The 25,180-nt window shown below is 40.6% G+C and overlaps 1 protein-coding gene across 2 annotated transcripts in view; it reads left to right on the forward strand.

Moving 5' to 3' along the window:
• The first annotated feature begins 1,142 nt into the window (after positions 1-1,142).
• CSRNP3 (cysteine and serine rich nuclear protein 3) overlaps positions 1,143-25,180 on the forward strand; it is a 99,218-nt gene continuing 75,180 nt past the window's right edge. The window contains exon 1 of one of the 2 annotated variants that reach the window (XM_072932195.1): positions 1,143-1,441. Coding sequence is in view for 1 of the 2 variants with exons in the window: in XM_032749588.3 (XP_032605479.2) it covers positions 19,527-19,595 (69 nt within the window). In the remaining variant the exon portion in view is untranslated. Of the gene's footprint in view, positions 1,442-19,438; positions 19,596-25,180 lie in introns of those variants that run through there. The other variant, XM_032749588.3, reaches the window with a different exon arrangement.

Here is a 25,180-nt window from a genome sequence, read left to right on the forward strand (position 1 = left end):
CTTTTCAATTATATTTTATATTTGAAGTGTAGAATTATCTTTGTGTTATAAAGAAAAAAAATCTCATTATTTTCTAAGTATAATTTATTATTTTATGATAAGACATGAGAGCCAAATTTTTAGGTAGCAATCATATTTGAGCGCTATTTCTAAGAAGAATTTTTCCCTGTCTTAAAGTAATGCCATGAAGGTTACACTGAACAAATTAAAAGCACAAACTCAATCGTCATAGATGTGCCTATATGCACCCTACATCAGATGCTCTGAAGAGTATTGGGAAAACCAGACGTACCCAGGAATCTGTGTGATGTGGAACTCCGAGCTTTGGGTGTGCACCCCAGGAGAAACACTTGCAAATGGAGCAATAAGATGGTGCATGCCTTTTGTGCCTTCTCTCCACAATTTTCAATCACTGATGGGCTGTTGAGGTTGTTCATTCTAAAAATGAGTGTTGCTACTCTTGTGTAGTGAGCACTTAGGCTGCAGTGTTTCTGTTAAATTTTTCACCTCAGCTGTAGAAAAACAATTGTCAGGGCAATGTGTAAGATAGGGAGAGAGGAGATAACCCCAAATCCAAAAAATACAAAATCCAAAATGTGTAATTAAAGGACACGTTTCACGTTAGTTTGGTTGGTTTTGCAGGGGGAAAGGTCTTGAAAAAATTGCAGGAACATAAGTCATGTATTTTTCTGACTTAGACTGAAAATATTCAATATGTGTCTGAGAGGCGTTTGTGCTTATCAGAAGACTAGCACAAAGAGGGAAATTATTAAAAGCCTCAAACAACAAGCAGCTGTGGGTACCCTTTTTTTTTTTCTTTTTTTTTTTTTTTTTTTTTTTGCTTGGGTACCCCTCCCTCCCCTCCCTTTGTTGTTTGTTTTGTAAACAAATCTATGGCTGTACCGGAGACACCCGTGACAGACACGCGGGACACGGGCGCTGCCCGGGCGCGTCCCCTCAGCATCCCCGCGGGCCGTGCGCCGCTCGCTGCTGCCCCGGCCCCGCCCGGGGGCGCGGGGAGGGCGGAGCGGCCGCGGGAGCCGCTCGGGGCCCGCCCGGCCCGGCGTGGCAGCGCCCTGGCTCCCAGTGCCGGCGATGCGGGGCGGGGGCCCGGCGGGCCTGGCGGCGGCGCGGCGCGGCGGGCGGGCCCGGCCCCGGCTGGCGGGCCCGGGAGGCGCCGGGCAGCCCTGGAGCGCCGGCGGCGCAGGTGAGCGGCCGCAGGCGCAGTGCGTGGCTGCGGGCGCAGAGGCGGCGCAGGAGCGCGGCGCTGCCCGCCCAGGCACTGCGAGATCCGCGTGAGGAGAGCGAACCCCGCTGGCATCTGCGCTTGGAGGCACCCAGAGAGCGGCTGTCCCCACGGCGCAGACGTTCTGCAGCCTCGCCTGTAAGACCGCCCGTCTCTCCTGGCGTTTGGGACACCCGAGGCGTAAAGGGATGCGAGGTGAGGTGGCCCGCGGCACCCCTTGAGGGCTCCTTGGGTTTTGGCCGTCGCTCGGTGCTGCCGCTGGCCCAGCACTTTTCCCCAGCTGCGCCCGCCGGCTCCGAGCCCCTCGGTGTGCTGTGGGTCTGCCCCGCTGGGCCGGGCCGGGCCGGGCCGGGCTGCTCGGAACACACGGACCGAGCTGCGCTGGCCACAGCTGGCCCCGGCGTAGCGGAACCAATGGCAAAGGTCTCGGAGGATTTCTGTGTGGTGTGAGGTTCTGGTAGATCCCGTGGTGCTGCAAGGCTGTGCTAGTCCTGGGTGAAAAACTATGTTCTATATCCCCTCAGCGCAGCAAACATAGGAGCAATGAGTTACCTCCAGTTTGTTCTTTGTCTAAAACATCTTCTGATCTAACACAGGCAGACAAACAGTTGTGAGAGGCTGACCCAGGCTAGTATAGCTAAATAATGAACGGATTGCTTCAGGCTGCAAAACATGCTGGATTTCCCACGTTCTTTCACACTTACTGGGTAATTATACCTACCATATATTGCAGTGTTCTGAATAAGGATATGTTTTACACTAACAAAATTCTGTCGCAAAAGATTTCACATCCACATTAGTCACCCCGACTTTATCAGTGTGCAGATTGGAGACTGGATTTATGTGTAGTGACTATAGAAAAAACAAAACTCGAAGTGATTTGTAAACTTCAGTATATTTACCCTGAAAAGTGGCAATGTAAATAAACATCCAAGGCCAAAGGTGCTGTAGTGACATACCTTAGGCTGATTCCAGAACAACTTACGTGGTTTTTAGTCTTCTCAGAGAAAAGCAGGCTAATATAATCTCTAAAATAAAAGTTTTAAAAATTGACTGCAAGGAAAGGTCTGCCCTTTTTGTATGCCTGTTCTTCTCTGTGGCTATTGTTTCAAGATGTTATTTTCATGTTTATTGTTTGAACAGTAGTTCAGGTTAGCTCATCAGCATCCCTCACTAGTGACTAAAAATCTCATCATAATTTGTTTTAGAGAATACAATTAAGTGCAGCAAAATGAGAGAATGTGGATAGTTTGTGACTAAACACACTGTATTTTAAAGTGTTCTTACACATCATAAAGCTTTTTAGGTCTATTTAGCTTTTACTATGAAATAAATAGAACTTTCTGCAATATGTGGTAGAATTTTGGTTGAACCTTGGGAAATCTGTTTGTATTTTGTGTTTTTGTAGGTATTATATATGGAATATAAAGCACTTGAATGTATACTGGTTTCTTCACTCTGTGGGGACCCTTACTTGTGTAACAGTCCGAAAAGTGTTTGCTGCATGCACTGTTACCTTGCTGTGAATTTATCTTTGTGATAGGTCTTGTGTTTAGTGTTTAAATTTTTGTTTCTGTGAGGTTGTTCTAATAACAATTTAAAATTATTTCCTGCCTCTGTGATTGCATCTCAACGGCTGTGGAGGGAATAAGCAATAAGCAACTGCATGAGGTTGTAATGTGTGTTACAACACACATTCACTATTGTAAATTGTTGTATTTTGGAAACAAATGGCCTTGTAGAGACGCTGCAGATCAGCAGACAGCCTTGTTTGGCACTTGTCACACTGGTAGCACAGCTTGCTTTAACCACAGACAGATGTTACTGCACGGATGTACTACATCAGCCTATTTGTTCAAAGTGAAGGGGGGTGAATGGGGCTGAAATGGGGTTTGGTTTACTTTCTATGGGGAATCTTCTACAGGTGGTTGATGGTGACTGATGGTTTTGGTTTAACCCCAGCTGGCACAGCTGTTCGCTCACTCTGGTAGCAGGATGGGGGAGTCAATTAGAAGGGTAAAAGTGAGAAAACTTGTGGGTTGAGGTAAAGGCTGTTTAGTAGGCAAAGGAAAAGCTGTGCACACAAACAAAGCCAAACAAGGCATCCATGCACCAGTTCCCATGGGCAGGCTGCTGCTCAGCCACCTCCAGGACAGCCAGGGCTGCACCACACGTAACAGTGACTTGGGGAGACAAACACTGTCACCCCAAACATCTCCCCTTCCCCTTCTTCCCTCAGGTTTGCATGCTGAGCATGACACCACATGGTGTGGGATATGCCTGTGGGCAGCTGGGGCAGCTGTCCTGGCTGTGTCCCCTCCCAGCTCCTTGTTCAGCCCCATTCTCCTCACCAGTAGGGCCGTGTGAGGTGCAGAAAAGGGTTTGACTGTGTGTGAGCACTGCTCAACCGTGACAAAAACATCCTGGAATCACCAACACTGTGTCCAGCACAAATCCAAAACACAGCACCATACCAGCTGCTATGAAGAAATTCTCTCCAAGCCAAACCCAGCACACTAATTTAGAGAAATGTTGAGCCAGAGAATAAGAAGGTTTGAATGCTGTAAAGGCCCCAAGCAGCTCACTCGATGAGCCATTGGAAAGGGCTTACAGCTTTCCACGTACTCCAAGTTAGACCCACAGGAGAAATACTAACAAGGAATTCTCAAGAGATCAAAAGAACAAAAAGAACTTTATTGGCAACTTGAAAAAATCAAAGAAACTTTGAAAAGGGTTTAATGCAGTATTCAGTCAACATAAAACACTTCTCGAAGATTAACTTGGCCCATTCAACTTAGCAAACTCTAAGCCAATTCAGTTTTCAGTTCTCGAAAATTCCAAGAAGAGGGAATAATAAGAAGAAAGACAGAAGAAGACGCATTCCAGAAGTATTGAGATAAAATTCCAAGAGGAAGTAGGGTCAAGACATCTGATTGCTTTGTGTTTTGCCTTTAATACCCCTTGGCCTCCCTGGGCCCTTCCCCCAGGTGGGACTTGTGGTCATTTGGCCACTTGGGAGCTGGGTTAGGGGCTCCAGAGGTGGGTGTGGAGCATTGCTCTCCCTGTGCCAGACCTGGCAGCCACAGCAGGGCTGGGAAAAAGGCTCTAGGGTGGGTGGTGTGGGGCAGGGCACTGCCTGCCCAGGGCAAGGCCTGACCTGCCCCTGCCCCCTCACACATACACTCCAGAGTGTCTCTGGACATCAATCTGTTCAGTCTCTCAGATATCTCTGGCAGTGAACACTTCTTCCTAATGTGAGGAAAACAGAGTATTTGTTACTGGAAAAAGGATTCATCAAATAGATGCAGTGTTAAGTGAAGAACTGATATGTGCATCTAAAATGATCTAGAAGATTTAATATTTTCCTTTGTTTTTTGCTACTTCTAGAATGCATCATTGTACTGTATTAGTTACTCTCTTACCCAACAACCCATTTAAGGAAACTTATATTTTTGCTAATTTTAAAAACTTGTCAAATGAATAATGCCACACTATTCTGACAGCAAAATTTTATCTTTTAAAGGTTTTCTCATTGAACTGGTTCATTTTGTTGTAGATGCTTGACTTCTTCAGTCCAATTTAAATACTTTTGCAGACCTTAATAAAAACTCAGGTATCACTGCTCTCCCTCTCCTTCATCCTGTTTACTCTATGGCTTTGACAGGTAAAAAAGAAAAGCCTGTTGCATTTCCCATTTCCCAGGCAGCTACCCTCTCTGTTTGGAATACCTTCCTTTACTCTCAATAGCCTCAGTTACTTGATGATTAGTCCAAGAATTTTGCAAGACCTGTACAGTTCTGTGCCAGAGTGTGCAGGCTAGGTCAAAAAGGAGATGGCTATGGCCAAAACAGAGATAGCTGCTTTTATCTGCCCTCCAGGGAGGGGGGTGAAATGAAGGTAATCCAAACTAATTGGTTTCAGTGGTAATACATTCTGTATAATGTGCTGTCTGATAAGCAAATGTTGTTAGAACAGATAAAAAAGAATGTATTTCCTAATTAATGGTTCTGCAAAGCAAGCTGGAGCCATGAGCCAGTCTGCAGCTAAGACTTGTACCTAGTTTCCTAGGATTTTTTAAAAATTAGTAATAATCTGATACTTAAGTACTTATAATGTTAAGAGGTATTCTAAACATATATGAGATTGCTTTGACATATAAAAGCAGCTTTTGCGGGCAACTGTTTTGCAAAACTGTTTTCTTCAGGGTTCTCCCCATCTTCATTGTTGTGTCACAAATCAGCATGTGTGACCTAAAGGTCACATCATTTCAGTGCAGTACTTATCTTGTGCTGTTCTCAAGACATTTTGTATCATACACATATTTGACAGGAAAATAAGTCTAGTGTCTTGATAAGATTATAATGGGGTACTGAAAGGGTTTTGTTTGAAAGTATGAATTCCATGTTATTACATGGATCCTTTGATCAGCCTCTTGGGTTTTTTTTTGTTCACACTTCTGCAAACTGTTTGTGTTCAAGTGGGAACTGCATGACTCTGGGTTTGACACTGCTTTTTCACTTTGCTTTGAAGTGCCAACAGCCTTCTCAAAAGGCATGATGTTCTATTTTAGTAATCAAGCACTGATTTTTGTTACCTGGTGAGAACAGATACAAAGGGCAAATTGGATGCATACCCTTGAAATATTGTTTTATATAATTGCATTAGGAGTCTTCCTTTACATAGTTTTTTCTGCATTATTTTTTGTGTGTGCTTTTGTCTTTTGTCTCTTCTGGTTTTTTGAGATCTGTTTGCTCAGTCTCTCCACATAAAGTACAGTAATGTAAATCACTAATGTACACTTTGTACCAAATATATCTGGAAAAGACATATGGCAGTATATATTTTTGCACTGGATGTAGTAGATATGAAATACAAATTTACCTCATTTTGTATAAACAGTGTCTTTATTTTAGTGAAAATTTGCAAGATATTTGTGGAAGTAAGATTTGGGATTAAGATTTGAGGCAGCATTTTGTTTTCAGGTTTAAAATACTCAAGCATTTTTTATATAAAACCCTGGACTGTTGGTCATTTCACAGTAGACTTGTTTCTGTTATAGCCTTGCTATGTCTCAACTGGCTTCTTTTGCAGTTCCCATGGCAACAAGGATTTTTGAACTGCAAAGCAGGATACTGCTTTGAGGGGGTATAAATATTCTTTATTATGGAAGAAATTTTGGTCATTGAAAGCTGATCAGGCATTCTGCTGTTCCCCCTCAGGTTCCTCCCCTTAATCATCAGTGTTTTGCCCATATGTTTACACATAAATGTGAATTCTTATTTGACAAGAATACAGTTACCTGTTCTAATTTTTAACATGGCATGAGAAATTATGAAAAAAATGTCAAGCCTGACTGTCATGATAGCATAGAAAAATGTGTTGTCTTCCAGATACAGTCTGAACAAGCAGGAGAGCGCCCTATATACCTAGAAATTTGTATGTGAACATTGTATATGCTTATAAAAGCTAATGAGAGTTGAGTTGCTCAGGATTTGCCATGCTTCTGCTAGTGTTCACTTTGGCTTGAACTTGTTTCCAAAATGCATTCATAAAATATTAACTTCTTTAACAGACTTACACTGCATTTTTTTAAAGTGAAGGGTCTCAAAATACTGCACTCAATTCAGATACTAAAATTTATTAACAGTGGCAATAATTTTGTGTATTTTTCAGTGTGTGTCCCTCACCATCTCAGATGAGCAAAAATGATATGGGATGTTTGTCCTGAACCAAATAGCTATAGGGTAAGCCTTGATAGAGTAACTCTGCTTGGGTAATTTTTTCAAAGTTAGCTAGGTTTTCTGTGTTGTTGTTTTTTCCTTCTGAGTACTCATTCCAAAATAAGAAGCCAGTTATTCAGATGTGTCAAGTTCCTGCCATAACCCTACAGTTTACTTTGGGTTGTTTTGTTTTGCAACTGGTAAAAAAGAAAATTATAAATTATAAAGTTACTGAAACAAACAGCACTGGTAAACTAGATAATTTAATGAAATGTAAAAGCCTCTGAATAGTACATCTAAAAAATTTATCCTCATACCATGGTAATTTAGAGATGTATTAAAAAACAAATTTGGAAAGTAAAGGCAGCTGCCAGTGGCCTGCTGATCTTCATGGTTTGGGCTGGGAGACTGTTTCCCCCTGCCACTGTCACCACACACAAATGTGGATTGTATGGAATCATGAAAAGGAAAAAACAGTACTGTGACCTCTACAACTGGAGCTACTCATTGAAAGACAAGCAGCTCTGCTGGAGAAGGATAATACAGGAAAGAGAAACCTAGTATTTAGTAATAATTTCATTCAACTATCCATCTTTTAGAGACTTTTCACTTCTGCTATCGCGTGTGTAGGTTATAGCTATAATAAAATAACTTACATATACATGAGAGAAATTGAGCCTAGCACCCAGAGCTAAGCATGAATACCCTGGATACACATGATTTTTTTTTTTTTTTCAAGTGAAGGTAGAAGTTCTGGAATGACTTATTTTAGCCCTTTCTTCCAACTAGCTTCCACCAAAGTAAATTCAGAGCTAATATTGAAAAAATGCTTACAGGCTGCGAGGTATATAATTCATAATGCTGTATGTGATTCTGGAACATTCTGTTTGGAAATTCAAGAAACTCAAACTGTGAAAACTGGAATTTGGAACATGGGTCTGAAAAGATTTATGGTGATGAATAGCATCTGTCAGTGTATTGCATTGCCCCTCCTCCCCTGCCTTCCAACACTTCAACTCACTTGTAAGAGTCTGAAGGTTTATTTTGGATTTGTTTGCTGGGTTTGCTTGTAATACTAGGCAGTGCAGTTTGAATAATTTGTACAGTGCTCCCTAAGAATTCAAGAGAACAGATAATTGCTACTTTGGGTTTTGGGCTGAAGAAATGCCAAACGTTTGGGAAAAGGGATCCCTTAAATGCAATTAAAGAATAAGAGGAGTTGAGTAAGTGTCAGGAACTCTCTGTTGTTTCTGGTGAGGATGTGAGGCTGGTGATTCTGCACTAAGCTCGATGAATGGGTCGAACAGCTATAACTTCTGCATCTCTGTTGAGACACATTAGGAGTGACAATGTGATGACATAATCACTGACCCCAGATTGTTGTCGGCTATAAATCCTCTGGTTGCAGTCCCCACTGTTTCTCTGCATGTGCCGTTCACGTTTAAGGGCTTTTCAGATCATCTCCAGCACCATCTGCTGCATAATGGAAAGAAAACAATTGTGCTGCGTGTGGAGCCAGCTGACTCCCTGAGTGGATTTGGGGGTGTGCAAAATCCATCTCGTCTCGGGAAACTTATCTGTCTCCCTGTTCTCACTGCCATACTGAGCTCTAGTCGCTAGGCTGCCGTTATGCATGAAAAATAAAACAAAGCAGGTAGTCATTGACAGGGACAGACACATTTTTGAGCTGGTCAGATACTTTGTGTCTTCTCATGCTCGTGTACAGAGAATACCGCACATCCTGATTTCGCCCTAATTGGAAGTGGGGAAACATTGTATTTGAAACCCCTTGTCAGTAGGAGTGTGCTGGCAGCACTTGTGGTGCACGGGCGGAGAGGAGATGAGCAGGGATTTCTTGGCTGCAGGCATGCACTAGGTGTCAGTGTGCGATTGCACCGAACTGATGCTCCTGCTGAGCTCTTTGGTTGTGGTGCTTCCCTTATGAAGAGTGATTTTAAAGAAAATTCCCACTTTTGTTTCCAGAATGCAGTCTAGGTTGCACTTAAGAATAACTAATGAATAAAAGTAATACGTCGGTCTTTTTTTTTTTTTTTAAGGAACAGTCTGATAAAAATGCTGATATTAAAATAAAATTACTACCATGTTTTGTGTTTAATGAAGATAATCTAAATAATTAGAATAGCTCCTGAACTGATCATTATCAGGCTTTCTTGTCAGCATCTGATATATTACTGATGAAACACTGTACTTATACTACTGCTGATCCTGGCTGTGACTAAAATTCATATTGAGAGGTGGAAAAAATGTAGTTTTTATAGTGATATATTATCTGTAAAATGAATAAATTCAATTATTATCAAAACTCTTGTTTTCCTTAAGAGGTGTTAAAGATCAAGTCCATAAATGTCAGTCAGAGAGGAGGAAAGCCCCATGAATATAGCTAAAATTGCCTGGTTTTCTGTTCTCTTATCATATTGTATTCTAGAATGAAATATAGTGTTTATTAGAATATCTTGAATTGCTTGCATCTCACTATTAGATTTTTTTTAAAGATGGACTAAAAAAAAATTGATTTAAAATCCATTTTAAAAACAAATTAAAATTCATATTTAGTTTCGTTTTAGCAAAAATGATTAGGGATCTCATCTTTTCAATCTCTGTTGAGTGATCAGTGTTCATCTAGAAGTTTATATTGTTCCAAAACAGATATTTTTTTGTGTTGCTTGTGAAAGTGTGTGGTGAGAACTCTACATTAGTAGATCAAATTAGCAAAAAGAATAATTCATGTGATATATGAAAATATTTGAAATGGCTTTCCTGTATCTTCCAGTTTATATTGAACTTTCCCTATTATATTTTAATCCATAATACTGAGTGGATGATACCCTTTGTCCTTTTATACTTAATCTATTTACAAGCAAGGCCTTTTGTAGAACTGTTCCAGGTTTCTTTTGGTGAAGTGCCAATGGTCGTGCTAATAGATAAGACAAGTTTTGACTTGTGCTGTACACTGTATTTCTACGTATTCAATATGTAGTAGGGACACTGAAGGGATTGTCTGATGGCCAAGCTTCAGTGTTTTCCCTGTTTGGTGTAGCTGTGTAAGGGCACTATCTTTGATGCCATCTTTGTTTCATCGTACCAATTGCCTGTACCACCTACCATCTGATCATCACAGGCAGATTTCTTCTGCCCCAGAATCCCTCCAGTTACATTTAAGCACTGCATCTCTCATCGTGGGACACAGCTACCTGACTGGACAGATTTTTCAGACAATTTTTTGATTGAGTTTGTAAAAGATCTGTAAGGGATACAGTAGGAAAACTGTGGAGACCTTTGTCTGCACCTCTCCCTTACAGATACACTGAATATAAACACTTGTTCTAAATAAAGGAGAGCTTGAATGACTTCTCATTGCATATGACTTTCTGATTTTGTGTCTGAACACTGAAGGAAGCCTGTTCTCCAGCATCTATAGCTCATTAACTTCACCAAAAATTATCTATTCACAGTGATGCAAAATAAAGCAGACTTTGTCACTGCTTTGAAAATCATTCCTAGCCTAAGGCTTTACAGTTTGTGTAAGAAGTGGGGCTTTTTGGTATTGATGACAGCTTTGGGTTTCTTCCAGAACCACTCTTCAGAAGTTGATCTTTCTGAAAAGAGCTCTCTGCCCAGTGACAATGTTTTTTGTCTTTCCTTGTTTGACATGTCTTGAGAAAGCTGTTTAAATTAGTTCCTGGATGTTGCTTTTGACTCTCCTGCTTTTCACCGCCAACCCTGACATTCTGTTGGTATGGCACCTTCAAAGTTTGTGATTCTGCTAAGCATTTTCTTGAAGGTGTGCTGCTGCACTGAAGGTGATTAAAAAGGCATTTGCAAGCCAGGAAATCCATTTGATGTCTCTCTGCGACTACAACTTTTAAAGTAATGCTTACTGTGTTTTTAACATACCCAGTAGAACTTGTGTCTGCAAAACATGTAAAGAGAAATTCAGTCATCCTGCATGTCACTGGGGCTTTCACCTTGCTGAAATGGGCATACTAGCACTGTAGGCTATCTGAATTTATGAGCTTTAGAGTAAAGTCAGCTTTAGAGTAAAGTGCAGTGGAAATCCAAAGCACTGATCTCTTTTCTATGGGTGAACTCTTAATGTAATTGGATTTTCTCTTCTACCAGTGATAGCCATGTACTTGTTAATTGTAGTTGAGAGCAGTTCCTAAGAAAATGAGAGACTTGGATACTGTTTTTTCTTGGCCTGAAAGTGTTGAAATTGACACCTGAATCTTTCAGAGATACACCGTAATGAACGAGCTATAAAATAATGTTGGGAGGATAGTGCTAAGCAAGGGCCTGCCATTTCTCTTGGCTGATATTGGATGAAATGGGGCATAACACTCTAATACTGGCCCACTCACTTGTAGAGATCGCTGGGCTTTCTTGTTCACAAGATTGATTTGGAAATAGGGACTAGACTCTTGTTCCCTGCCAAGTGAGTGTTCTCTTCTAGAATGCTTTTGCAGGTCTGTATGTGAAGACACAGGTCAATTTTTGCAGAACACTGCTTTATTTGGTGCAGATGAAGTTCCTGTTACATGAGGAGTGAGGACATTTTAATGTATCAGCAAAATTATGTACATTTTGAATTCCACCTTAGCTATGATAGAGCAAAAAGGTAAATAATGACCTTTAATTTTACAAGACGAATTAGGCACACTCGGAATTTTTGAGAAAGCAGCTGATCTTTCATATTTTCCCCTCCTTTTTTTAACAGCTCTGCCACTTAAAGGCTTTAAATTTGCTTACTATTCATTCAATAGCTTAACTTAATGCCCTGCTCATCATCTTTTGTGATTAAAGATCTTTAATCTTTATGTGTTGCATAACTTCTTATGTTTGTTTCCTGTACAATGGTGATTTTTCATTATGTTATTAAAACACACTAGGACAAAACCATGCATGGAACGGGCATTAGAATGGCTCCAAGGAAGTGGTCGTATTGAAAGGCTGGTAGTCACATGTTTGTATGAACTGGACATGATTTCCTTGGATGCTCTTTCCTTGTCTGTGAGCTGTGCATCAGCAGCACTGGGGAAAAGCAATGAGTACTGTCAATAGCAACAGGGCATGGCCTTTCCTAAAAGTATGCATGGGGTAAAGGTGGAGCTCCTTCAGTGACTTCTGGAATTAAATTTTGCACAAGTGTATTTAAAAATGTACTTTTGTTGGTAGAAATGCAAAACTTAATTTTTTACACCAGAAGTGTTAATGAAAAAAACCTGATTTGTCCGTATAATGTACTTGAGGACCTGATTCACCATTTGATACCTCCTTTGATCACTGGTTGGCACATGGATACATGTAGCATATAGCACAAAATCCAATCTCTAACACAGGAGAAGGGTAATTTTAGGTACCAGTGTAGCCTGGTGACCTGTCTCGTCATCTGTGTGAACTGACTGTGGGTAGCCCCACAATCCCCAATAAAAGTAAAAGGCTAAGGGCTACTTTTAGTGACCAATATGAGTGAATATCAATATGACCAATAGGTGAGGCTGAAGATAGGGTAGCTGTAGACTCATGAATGAAGCTGGGCAGGGGAGACAGAGCTGAAACTTGCCAGGAAAGACCAAATTAGGGGGATTAGGACACTCACTGTGCATGTGGTTGAAACCATGATGATAATACTCAGGGCAAAATTTATCTAAATCTAGTTGATTTTTGATTTTAATCTTGAAAAAAATGAGAGATGCCCACAGTTGGGATGTCACTGTCGAGGCAGGACGGGAATGAGAAGACTCTGACCAGAAGGCTGTGAGAGTAAAACTCTGGTTTATTCAAAATACACTGCTCTTTTATACAGAGCTTCGTGAGGACCAGCTCCATTGGTCCTGAAGTGAAAACAACCCACACCATTGGTGCAAAGTGTTTGACACACAGTGATAGAACTTAACTATAAACAATGTGAAAAACAAGAGAGATAAAGAATTATTTACATTATTTTCCAACTCTTTCCCAGGCTTCTGTCTGGCTAGAAACTCTCAGTGTCTCTCTTTGACTGAATCTGAGACCCACATTGGGGCAAGCATCAAATGTTTGGAGGAACTTCATTTAGATATTATCCCTGTTTTTAATGTTTTCCCACCTCTCTTGTTTGAATTAGATGTTTGTAACAAATTGTGGTATAGCTGCTTAAGCTCATAATATTTGGCTTCATGCATTTATGTTTCTGTATATTTTATTAACCTTAAAGGCTTCATCAATCAGTGCATTAGCAGAGGAGGGGGAATAGAAATAAAAGAAGAAACTCTTGCCTGCAAAGTAAGCAGAAAAAAGAACCCTTATTAATCTTTCAGGTGCTCAACTGTGTTGACTAAGTAAAATCTCATAAAGTGCCTGTGTCATAGGAGTGAAAAGTGGTGCTCCTCCCTGACCTAGCTGTCAGTCTGTCTGTGTTCTTTCAAAAGTTAATACCTGCTCTTTTCCCTTACTGTGCTGTGCCACCATCACTGGAGCAGATAAGGCTAAAAGCCAAGAATTTTTATTTACCTCTAATAAAAACTGGGTTAATTTTGCCTTTCAGTCATGAAGCATAGGTTATGGTTCAAGAGAAACTTGTTTTTGAAGTCTGATGTTTTAGACTTTTGTATTGTTATTTAGTTATGAGAAGTCAGTTCTGGGTTTTGGGAAGCACTTACCTGACTTAGTTAGTATGCAAATAAGCAAATTTGGAAATAATAATAGAAATAGAAATAATAGAAAACTGCTTTATAAGATAGTCACAGATGAGTTAATGGAAATCCATGTGTACTCTTGTGCAAAAGTTCCTGCTTACCTTTTGTCTCTTTTGTGTCATTTGTTATACGACTTTGCTTTGACTGAAGGCAGATGACTATACTTTTGAGCTGATTGAAGGAATATAGACTGAATGTTGGTAAGTGGGTGGGAGTCTGAGAAACTTGAAATTTATGTAACTTGCATTTCTAAGAGGTTAAAATTAGTCTGCCTTGAATATCAGTTTTGCCTGAGATTTGTTCTCACCTGGCACTATTTTCATGGAGGTTTCTGTGGTGTAGGTTTTTTTAGGGTTTTGTTTGTTTGGTTTGATTTTTAATTTTACTTGATTTCACACAAGCTCTCTACATATATTTTAAGAAGAAAGAAACATTTGGTTTGGTTTTCCTTGGTTTTGTTTATTAAGAAGTAAAGAAAAACTTACTTCTAACGTGTGCTGCAGTACTGTTTGTCTTAAAAGTATGGCAGGTGTTTTCGGCCTTTGGCAGCTCAATAGGCAGTGTAGTCCTTCCCCACTCGCCCCATTGATGAGCCTTCCCATGGTGCCCATTCCCGAGGCTCTGGAAGTTGCACTCCCAAAGCCAGACTTGCACAGCTGGGACCAGAGCCCCTTCATGGCAGGTGGCCCCAGTGCCCTGGCAGGCCCTGCTGGACGCCCAGCAGAGCCCCTCACACAGCCAGACCGAGTCTCCTCACCGGTTCCACCCTGGGTTGCCCACAGCAGAGCTTCACATGTCCATAAAGCTGTTTATTCCTGGCCCATAACACAGAAACAGCTGGAGCTGGTGCCTCTGAGCAGGGACCCCCAGCAAAGGCTTTGTGCCTTCACAGTCCCAGTGTGGAAAAGTCTCGCTTCTCCTCCAGGAGTCTTCAGCTCCTGCCACCCTCCCTGTGTCCCTGCACCTTCCTGGTGTCACCCAACTTCATCTCCTTTCTTATTAATAAGTTCCTGCTGTGTCTCTCAGTGTCCATCGCTTGGCCAGCATCATCAACCTTTGTGCCTTTTGTCATCCCAAAGCTGGCAGTTCACAGCCTCTTGTCTCTCTCTGGCCTCCCACCCAGAGCTCAATCTGCATTTCCATCTGCAAGCCTAGCATCTCAGTGTACTTTTTACAGCTCCTTGATAGCTAATTCCTCCTACTGTAACGAGGGGGGGGTGGGGGGGGGAAATACATTTAAGTGCCAGATCCACTGACCACCAGTATGATGTGCCTTACGAGAAAGGACTTGGTTTGTTTCCACTATAAACTGAAACAAACATGGTTCAGCTCCTTCAGACACAGTAGAGTCTTCTAGGTTCAGTTAAAGAGTAAAAATGTATGAATGTTTTTATTAATCCAGTTCTTTCCTGAAGCAGTTTTGATTTTCAAAATATGGGGTGATGTGTTTTCATTGTGCATTGCCCATAATTATCCACCATCTCTTCCGACCTGAACTGTCTTCAGGCTTCGTTGAATGCAGTCAGTAGGGCATTGAAGCCAATATAGTTTGTTGTATGGATTCTGCATTTTTACTTTGCTGTTTCACTATGGAATTGTTTTGTTTTTTTTTTTTCCAAAGACTTATGGAAACTGTATCACACATATCCTGTTTGATAGCTTCAAGCTACTTAAAACGTCAGAATACTGGAATTCTGCAGGCATTTCTTAGGACTAGATGGTAGCATTTTTCTACCATTTGTGAGAAAGAAACATCCATTTTCCATTTGTTTTCATTCATAGATCATACATAATTTCCTGGCAATGCCAGCAACTTCAAATTAGGGAAACCTTGGCTTGGGTTTCATAATTAAACGTCAGTGGGTTCCAGTTTTTTTTTCTGTGCAGGATTTTTCTAGGAAGCTGAGTACACACAAGTAAGTCATACATAGTTCATTCATCCATTCATCACTTTCTTTTTTCTGCCCCTCTATTGGTGTTTATTCTCCTTGGGGACCATGGTGGCAAATTTTGTAACAACTCCAGATATCCTGAGTTGCCACATGGAATTGGCATTGGCTGTGAAATTCACAGTCTTGTTGCTACCTTACAAGCCAGGTTCATCCTGCTTCCAGTATCTTTACACAGACATGTAGAATGCTGAGAATCAAGGTGCTACAATTCCTGTCTGCATTCAGAAGATTTAGTAGATCTAACGTGTGGAACATGACATGCCTTCGTGGGATCCTGCTAGCAGAACCATGAATAAGATTTCTAGAGCTGTGTAAAAAATTTGTTTCAACTTCCAAGGAACAATCTTTCAGAAGAGGATTTTTTTTGTGGGAGAAACAAATTTTGCTATGGAAGAAACAAACCTCTTACAACAGGTCAGGTGATAGCTCTTCTGCTCCTGAGCTGGCTAGTAACTGCTGCTTGTCTGAGCCTGCGGTCAGCAGTCTGGTGAGCAGGCTGGTGACTGTCTCAGAAGTCCGCCTGGAGCCTTCTCTAAAGGTCAAGCTCCACCCGTGCCTTCGTGAAGGCTGTTAGAGCTGCTTGACAGGAGAGATCTACAGTAACTGGTTTTAGTGAAGGACTGTGTGATAAGCTATCATAAAGTTATGTAACCTGAGCATAGCTGCTGGGATCCAGGGGCAGTGAGTGCCTATGCAGTGCATGAAGTGGAGATTAAGAGATATTAGTTACCAGTAATCAGAGTTCTTTGAGATTTGTACATCTACAAGACCATCTTGCCCTCAGCCAATGCTTACCTTCTCTCCTACTTGGAAAGATTTGCATTTCAGGAGAAACTAAGATGGTGAAGAAGATGTCATCCAATACCCCAGCCTGAAGGTTTATTTAGGAGGGAAGTGATTTCAAGCTTTTTAGTACAGTAATTACCAAAAGAAACTACATTCTTTGTAGAGTCAGAGAAAACAGAAGTAAATATTTTTGTAGCAATAGGCTTAATCAGGGAAAGGAAAAGCGAAGGAAGTTGTTGCAGGAATTTGCTTTCTGGTGGAACTTTTATTTCTTTCCAATGCCATAGCTCTGGAGAAAAAAGATAAATGTGTGTTGTATGGAGTATCAACTATAGGTAAGTTTAAAAAAAGGAGAAATAACCAGACAAATACAAGTACAAAAATAATTCCTTGAGTCACAGCAGGAACTGGGTACAAACCTGGATTGTTTCCATTTCTCCATCTCTGTGTATATGAGGTTAATTAGTCCAATAATGGCACTTTGGTGCTGGAAAGCGTTGCTGAGATTTAGCAGGTGCTGGCTCTGGAAAGGGCCAGTCAGGTCCAGGTGCTCTGCCGGGGAGCAGCCGGTGCAGCAGGTGCCTTGGAAGGAGCAGGTGAGACGGAAGCGGAGAGCGGCTCAGCAGCGCAGGGCAGCTCCGGCGGGGCTGGGAGCCTGGCTGCGCTGGGGGAGCCGGGGCTGGGGTCCCTGGGAGCAGGCCTGGGGTCCCTGGGGGCAGGCCTGGGGTCCCTGGGAGGTGGGTGCCGGCTCAGCCCTGCAGCTCCGGGCAGAGGCTCAGCTTGGAAGGGTCCTGGCAGAGGGTGGGCAGCGGTCGCTGCTGCCTTCCTCTGTCAGGGCCACCAGCTGTGCTGTCTGTAGGTTGGGTTTTTGCCCAGGCAGCCAAACGCCCCTACCTGCACAGGAGAATGTCCTCAGCCCTCTGCAGAAGTGAATTTCATATATTTAAAATGCATTTATTGTGCATTTACTCAATTCTTGATGCACAAACTGGGGCAAGTTCCGCAAGGACTGTCTGATGTTACACAGAAATCTGAGGAGACTGGCAAGGTTAGGTTCTGCAGATTGCACAGACCCCACTGCTAGGGCGGCTTGTGTGTGTAGCCCTTGTGGAGTGTGGGGGAAGCAGCAGCCTACTTAATGCTAATCAGTTTTTGTAGCAATGCTCTTTGTGTTTTACTTTAGAAACACTGTCTGTCTGTATTGAGAGTTGCTTCATCCTGTGACTGTTGTAGAGCTATTGGGGTTTTTGTTGGTAATACTCTTCTGTTTTCATAGTAGACTTTGCAAAGCATTTGATTGACTTGGTTATACTGCCCATTTTTCTGACTAGCTATTCTAAAGGTGTTTTGGGGATGGAACAGTGCTGCCCCTTTCATCTGTATTTAAAAAATATTAAGTCTAGTTGTGGCACTACAGTTCTGTATGTCTGTTAATTTCTCTAAGCACTCAGGCTGGTTGAAAGGAATTTGGAATTGAGCACAAACACTTCACCTTCCTGCAGATCAAAAAGGAAATGAAGTCTTCTAGCCAATTGCTTATCAGGGCAAAATGTCTGTTTAGGTGTTCCTCAGTATCCCCTATTCAATATTGCTTATCAGGGCAAAATGTCTGTTTAGGTGTCCCTCAGTATTCTCTTTTTTCCCACTAAAGAAAATTGTATTGATTTTTTGGATTTGAAACTTCTCATTCCCATCCTGCCTCGACAGCGACATCAAACATAATAGTTTTTTAATGCTTGCAGGAAGAGATTTCCATTTTTCTAGGCATCTAAGAAGAGATTTTATGTTAAACTGAGGTAATTTGGTTAAAAAGACACCTACTTTACTTGTAAAGACAGAATCTGAATGTTATGCACAGGATCTGCTGGCAGTTTGTTGTGATAAGACTGACAGCTAATTTTTTCAGAAGCTAAATCAGCTATTACTTTGTAGTGAAAGTATGCTAATTAGTATAGTCTTGCTGTTGTTAAAGATCAATAATTCATTGAAGAGAACAGATGCTCGTATTTAAAGGAATTCACAGTTAATTTTATTGGAAAACTATAGCTGAAGATTAAAATTTGTAAACACAAAGGTATTTGTCAGCTTCTGCTGCTTTATGTTTTTCTTTAAAAGGGAAATCCTGGAGTACAAATGCTTTGATATGGCAGTAAATGATATCTTTGCTAAGAAGACTCATGTTTGATTTTGATTTTAAATGTAATTAAACTGTCATAAACTAGATGTGATGCTGTTGTCTTCAACTGAGCTGATACCTACCTGATTTATATAGAGAGGCAGAAAATAAAATTCTCCGATCTTGGAAAAATATTTTTCAAACTAGATTTAAGAGGCTGCAAAGGGACTAGGAGTATATTTCGGGCACATTAATTGAAAATTGTTCATCTAGTAATTCTCTACATTTGAATTCTTATTTAAGTAGAAAGTTTTGTGTAAAGTTCATGCAGCACACTGAATGCTGGCTACTGTCTTATAAATACAGTAAAATAAATGCACGTGCACTAGTTATACAGGTAGAGTTTTACACAGCTAACATTCAAGAGAGAGGTATCTACTAATTATTCTTTTTGAGGTATTTTATAAATACTGCCTCAAATGGAAAGAAAATATATTTTGTAGGAAATTCCTGGCATCTATCTCTGAATTATTCTAATTTGCATTGAGATTTCAGATTCTTGTTTGTATAAAAGCACCACTGTTAATTTGATAATCACAAGCTTTCCTAAATACACAGCAGCACTCTTCACTGAAGATCTGGATAGCTGAGTCAGTCTCAAGGAATGTATACAGGCAGTAACTGTGTTCCTACAGCTGTTTGCTTGTTTTTTCCTTACAAAAAGGAGCTGAAAGGGAGAATTCCTATTCAGTAGTGGAGCTGAAGGCTTATTAATAGACTTTTTTTTCTTGTCTTTACATTTTGTCATTAGCTTTTAGTACTGAGTGTCCTCACTGACTACTAAGCAGCTTATTAAAGCTGGTTTTAGATGTGCTTTTTTGTTGTTTTCTTCTTGCTGTTTTCCCATTTTGCTAGCATGCAGATGGGGGTGGGGAGTGGGAAATAAGGGAGAGAGCATGTTCCAGAGGATGCCAGGATGACTTCAGTTATTGGATGGCTGCTGTCTGATGGATGGAAAAAGGGGGAGTAAACCTTTCATTCTGCACTGACAGAGCTGAAACACAGAAACCGGATTTACAGGTAAGGGTGAAAAAATTCCTGTTACGAATAGCTATTCTTGATCTTTGCCACAACATTTCTTGGATATAAAAATGCATGTGCAAGCATCTTGCTTGTTCCTCACAAATAAGTCTGAAACAGCTTTTCCCATTATTATTTTCTCCTGTCTTGGAGGTTTCAACGGATGTGAGATCCATAAACAGTGAAATCATAGGCATGCCTGATGCTGGCAGCTTTCTCATGTGACAGGATACGCATTGCATCTCATTGATGCCGAAGTTGCTCGGTAAGCTGTAGGAAGAGAGGTCATTTTGTGTGATGGAAATACTCACTGTGTAAAATACAGTGTATGCTACCAACAGGAAGAGAGTGCTGGAAGATCTAAAAATGCTTTCTTTGAGTTTGGATAGGAAAATGAACTGCTTCTGAAACTGTCTTATTTAGTGGTGAACAAACAGTAAGAATGGCTCCTCAGTACTACTGAAGGGGATTGTGTAGATTTTTTTGCATTATTTTTAGGTTTGGAATGAATGTGGTTGAAAACTCAGGTATAAAATTATCTTTGTTATAAAGGAAAAAAATATGCATATAATTATGTCTGAGAAAGATAAATTTTGTAGTACCTACAGCATTTACAGATGAGTTTTAAATAATTGTTAAAATAGCTTGCTTCTGCAGAGTTTGTGTTAGCAGCAGCTGTTAGTTCACACAGTCTGGAGATGGTAAGCAGCAAATAAATTGCTTGGTACAGAAAGCAGATTGGTTTATCTAGTCACATTATATTAGAATATAGGACTAAAGGCAGAAGTCCTGGCCCCACTGAAACAATAGGATATTTTGATATTGCCTCACTGGGGCAAGGATTTCAATGAGTCAGCTCTCTGTTGACTTACCTCTACATTTTACATGTAGGAAATAATTGTTATACAGGACCCTGTTTTGCTGGTTTGAAGTAAAAATATTAATTGATGTAAATAAATTGTGATTATAACTGATTTGAGTGTATATATATTTATAAAGCTAAAATGGTGGAATTTAGTTTTAATAGATTTCAGAGAATAAAATCAGTAAATGGATGAATCCATTTTTGTTGTATTCACCGAGAGAATTCCCTTAAAGCAGACCAAAAATTACTAAAAATTTGTGCCATAAAATAAAACTGGAACTAGCTAATAGGACTCTTATGAGTGATAAAAAGGACTGGAAGAAGCTTTGTCCACTGTCTACTTACTTATGTACCTTACCATTGGGAGTGGTGTCCTTTCCTCCTAGCTATTTCTTCAGAAAATGGAGCCTGGTATGTTTGCTTAAAAAATCAGTAATTTGCAGCAAATGTCAGTGATTAAAAAAATTATTCTGAAAGACTGTATCTTTTGTTTGGGTTTTTTTGTTGTTGTTGTATTGGAATGTAAACACTGGTAAATAACACTGACTGGAAAATAGTGGAGTTGTATCCTAACATTCGTTATTTGTAGGTAATGGATATGTATCTGAAAGCATAAGCTCAACTGTTAAATTACAGGCTCAAATCCATGTATTCAAATCACTTTCCCCTCATCAAATGAGAAATCTGACTCAGAAGTGCTCCATAACAGTAGTTGATGAAAACAGAGATGTAGTTCCACATGTGTTTAAATTATTCTGTCTCCTTGGAAACGCTGCTGCTGCAGATGGATTTGGCTTTTGGTGGCTAAAAATATCTGCCACTTAATAATGACAGCATGAAAAATAATGAATAAAACTACTGTGCTGTCACTAGTTTTAAAGTTCTCTAATGATTCAGGTATTCTGTATGAACTACGGATTCACATTTTCTGTCCAGCATTCACTGTCAGCTGCTGCCAGCATTCACCAGCTCAGTGGAAATGAGATAAGCTCATTAGCCTTGGCTGGAGACCCTGCTGAGAAGGGAGCATATGAGTGGGAGGTAGACTAGATGAAGAGTTGGAAAGCAGGTAGAAAGTTGGTTAAAAAATTCATGGTGGTGATGCAGGTAAAGTGTTGTATAATATTTGAAGATACAGGCTTATTCCCAGGGAAGATAGAAGATGATAGAAAAAGTGTGCTTAAGCAGTGACTTTAAGTTAACAACCTGCAAATGAAAGATTTTTTTTCTTTTATTTATTGTATTAGTGAATGCTTCCTTATCGGTTGTATGTGTAGGTGACTGAAATATCATGCAACCATTTAAAGTAAAATACTAAAGTAACTTAAGCAAAAGCCAAAACCTGTATCACTAAAAAACTTGTTACAAAAAAGAAATAGCATTCAATTACTTAGCTTGCTAAGCAATTGCGTCTTTAAAAGAATTAATTATTTTTAGTTAAGAATGTGTAACCACTACCTGCAGCAGCTGGACTCAGTGATCCTTGTGAGTCCCTTCCAACCTGGGATATCCTACCACACTACTTTAATCCAGTTTTTTAATCCAGTTCTTCATTATTTCTTCTTTCCACATATCATAACTTGTTGTTAGCTGGTGTTCAATATAAATGAAAAATACCAGTTTTTTTCTGTTTCTGCTTCTTTCCCATTGGATGACTTCCTGCTTGTGCCTAGAAAACAGAGCAAATGACAGACATTTTCATAGTGGGCTAAACATACTTCTCATATTCTTTTATTTTGTTGGTATAGCTATAATTTCTGGTAGCATATGTTAGTCAATATGCTGATTCATTTTTCAGCACTGAAAAGGGCATTTTTCCTGTTATGAAGTATCTTAAAGATAACATTAAAATATTACAAGGTATTGTGACACATACAAATAATTAATCCTCTGCAAGTTAATAATAAAATCCATTTTTAACTGATATCACATATACGAAGTCAATTAAAGTGAAAGTTGAATACTTCCTTTTGATTACTTGAAATCACAGAATCAATTAGATTGGAAAAGATCCCTGAGATCATTGAATCCAACCTATGACCAAACACTACCATGTTAACTAGACCATGGCACTAAGTGTCAAGTCCCGTCTTTCCTTAAACACCTCCCTGGGCAGTCCTTTCCAATATCTAATCACCTTTTCTGTGAAGAAATTCTTCTGTATGTCCAGTTTAAACCTCCCATGCACAGGTTAAGACTGTGACCTCTGGGGGAAGAGGCCGACCTTTACCTGGCTACACCTTCCTTCCAGCAAGTTGCAGGCTGGAGGGTCCCTCTGAGCCTCCTCCAGGCCAAACACCCCCACTCTCTCAGCCACTGTCTACCAGCACCCCAAGCCCTTTCCCACTGAGCCACTTTGCAGCCACCCTGCCCCCAGCCTGTAGCCCTGCATGGGGCTGCTGTGGCCAGTTTGTAGGACTCAGCAGTTGGTTATGTTGGACCTCATGCCCCTGGTCTGGCCCATCGATCCAGCCTGGCCAGGTCCCTCTGCGGGGCCTTCCCGCCCTCCAGCAGATTGACACCCTGACCTAACTTTGGAAATTTGCTAGTGGTAGACTCAATCCCCTCAGTAAAGATCATCAGTAAAGATATTAAATAGGGATGGGCCCAACACTGATCCCTGAGGGACACCACTCATGACCGGACATCAGCTGGATGCAGCACCATTGGCCATCGCTCTCTGGGCTCATCTATCCACGCAGTTCTTAACCCAGAAAAACAAATGAGAGGAAAAGATATGGTATCTTTCATTCTATATGAGACTGTCAGCATAGTAAGAAAGCAGATAATTAAATGGATTATTGAAACTTTTCTAAGAGTCTTCTTGAGAAAAATTTGTTTTCAGCTGAGGTGGACAGACCTGAGTTGCTTTAACTTTAAACCTCCTTTTCCTGTGTATGTAAATTATATGAAGATAATAAATAATCTAAACATTATTTGAGGAAGTAAAGGTGTGATACAGTGCTAGAAGTACATCTTTGCATTTTATAGTGGTAGCCAAGTTGTGCCAGTTTGAATCCTTTGGGTTTTGGATATAGAAGTGGAAGTTCTCATCTGGTAAAAATAGTAATGCGAAAGTTTGTTGCATATTGCCTGTGATGTCTAGGTTGTGAAAGATAGTGATGATAACATGGAGGAAGTACTGTGGCTATTTTTTTTTCTGGTTTGGTTTGGCTTTTTTTATAGCAAGTTGCAAACAGATGAGCTGAGAATTCTGCAGGCTAGATTTTTCCAATGATTTTCAGCATTGCTTGTTCATATGTGAAGAGAATTCTGTGCTGTACAGTTAATACCAGACCACAAGGTGAAGGCAATCTTACCACATTTGCCACTCTACAGAAAACCTCCAAAATACCCACTTGTCTTTTTCCTAAACTGTAATCTCCTAAAGTTAGTCCCTTTTTTAATCTTGTCACGTAGAAGTAGTACTGTTATTGTCCAAAATTGTGGCCAGAACAAGGTATGAAATAATTGGTCATATTTTACCTCAAAATTTGCATCTACACTTCCCTTTCACCCATTGGACATGTGCACACATCCCTCAGTACTTAAAACAGTTAAACTGGAAGAGTCTGTTCCTATATTTTTAGAAGAAAAAAAAAATAAAAAAGAGGAAAACCTAGTTCAGAGCAAGTTTTGCAAATATGCTGCAGTATGGTTTTGCATTACAAGTTCATGCTGCTGCTCTTGGAGTTCAGATGTTCTGAATTTGGACACGTTGAGTGTTTTTGTGAGTTTGTTTTGGTTGGATTTTTGAAAAGCTATTAAACATTACATATTTCAGAGTAGAGAATGGGTACCCCCGGTGTCAAGACGCAGAGAACATGGGGCAGAAGAGGAGAGCTGTTGAATTCATGCTCCCTCTCTAGTGGCTTTGATGGCAGAGGTGAAGGAGAAGCCAGGCTGTGTGCTAATGCAGCATGTAACAGGGAGCTGACTGATGTGTACTGGGGCTGGACAGGTGGGGAGGCCCCTCTGGCTTGTCCCAGTCATGGCCATGATGTACTTTGGCAGCAGATACACAAGATTCCCTGCCGTGTTGTGCAGTTCCTCTGCAGGCGGGGCACAAGATTGATGTTCGTGAAAGAATAGGGTGGAAAATTAGCACTGAAATAGTATGAAAAGGTGATGCAGTGAGCCAAATAGTATTACTGCATGGGCTAAACTGGGTAAAATTTATATTAAAGGCCACTTATTTCCAGCACTCAGGAAGTTGATAGCTTTCCAGTCTTCATTACGGAGCTGAACCCTACTGCCATTCTTGCAGCTGGTAGCAGCATGATGCGAAGCTGCTGTGCCAAATACACTGCTGCCAGTCCCAGAACCTCATTCCTGTTGCTGAGAAGGTGCTAAGCAAGCCAAATGTTCTATGTCCTTTTAAAAGAGGTGCAGTAAAGATGTGTTGGTAGTCCAGATAACAGACAAGCCGGTTCTTCCCATCACCTACATGCTCACTCTGCTCTAAAACTCTGTGTATATTTAGAAGTCAGTAGGACTGACTACTGTTGTATCAGTGTTTTTCTGTTTTCACATTTCAGTGTTAGAAATAGTTGTGAATTCTCCTGGCCAGACTTTTGCTGCAGGCAGCCCGGCAATACAGTCAATGCCAATCGTAGTAAGCCTTTTCTGGGAGCATCCATGCAAACTTGAAAATTTCTTCTGGGATACAGGTAGTAATTTCTTTTTTCTTTAAAAAGGGTAAAAGAAGATCTTCTGCACA

This window comes from Taeniopygia guttata, chromosome 7 (assembly GCF_048771995.1).
Source record: "Taeniopygia guttata chromosome 7, bTaeGut7.mat, whole genome shotgun sequence".
Classification (NCBI taxonomy): domain Eukaryota; kingdom Metazoa; phylum Chordata; class Aves; order Passeriformes; family Estrildidae; genus Taeniopygia; species Taeniopygia guttata.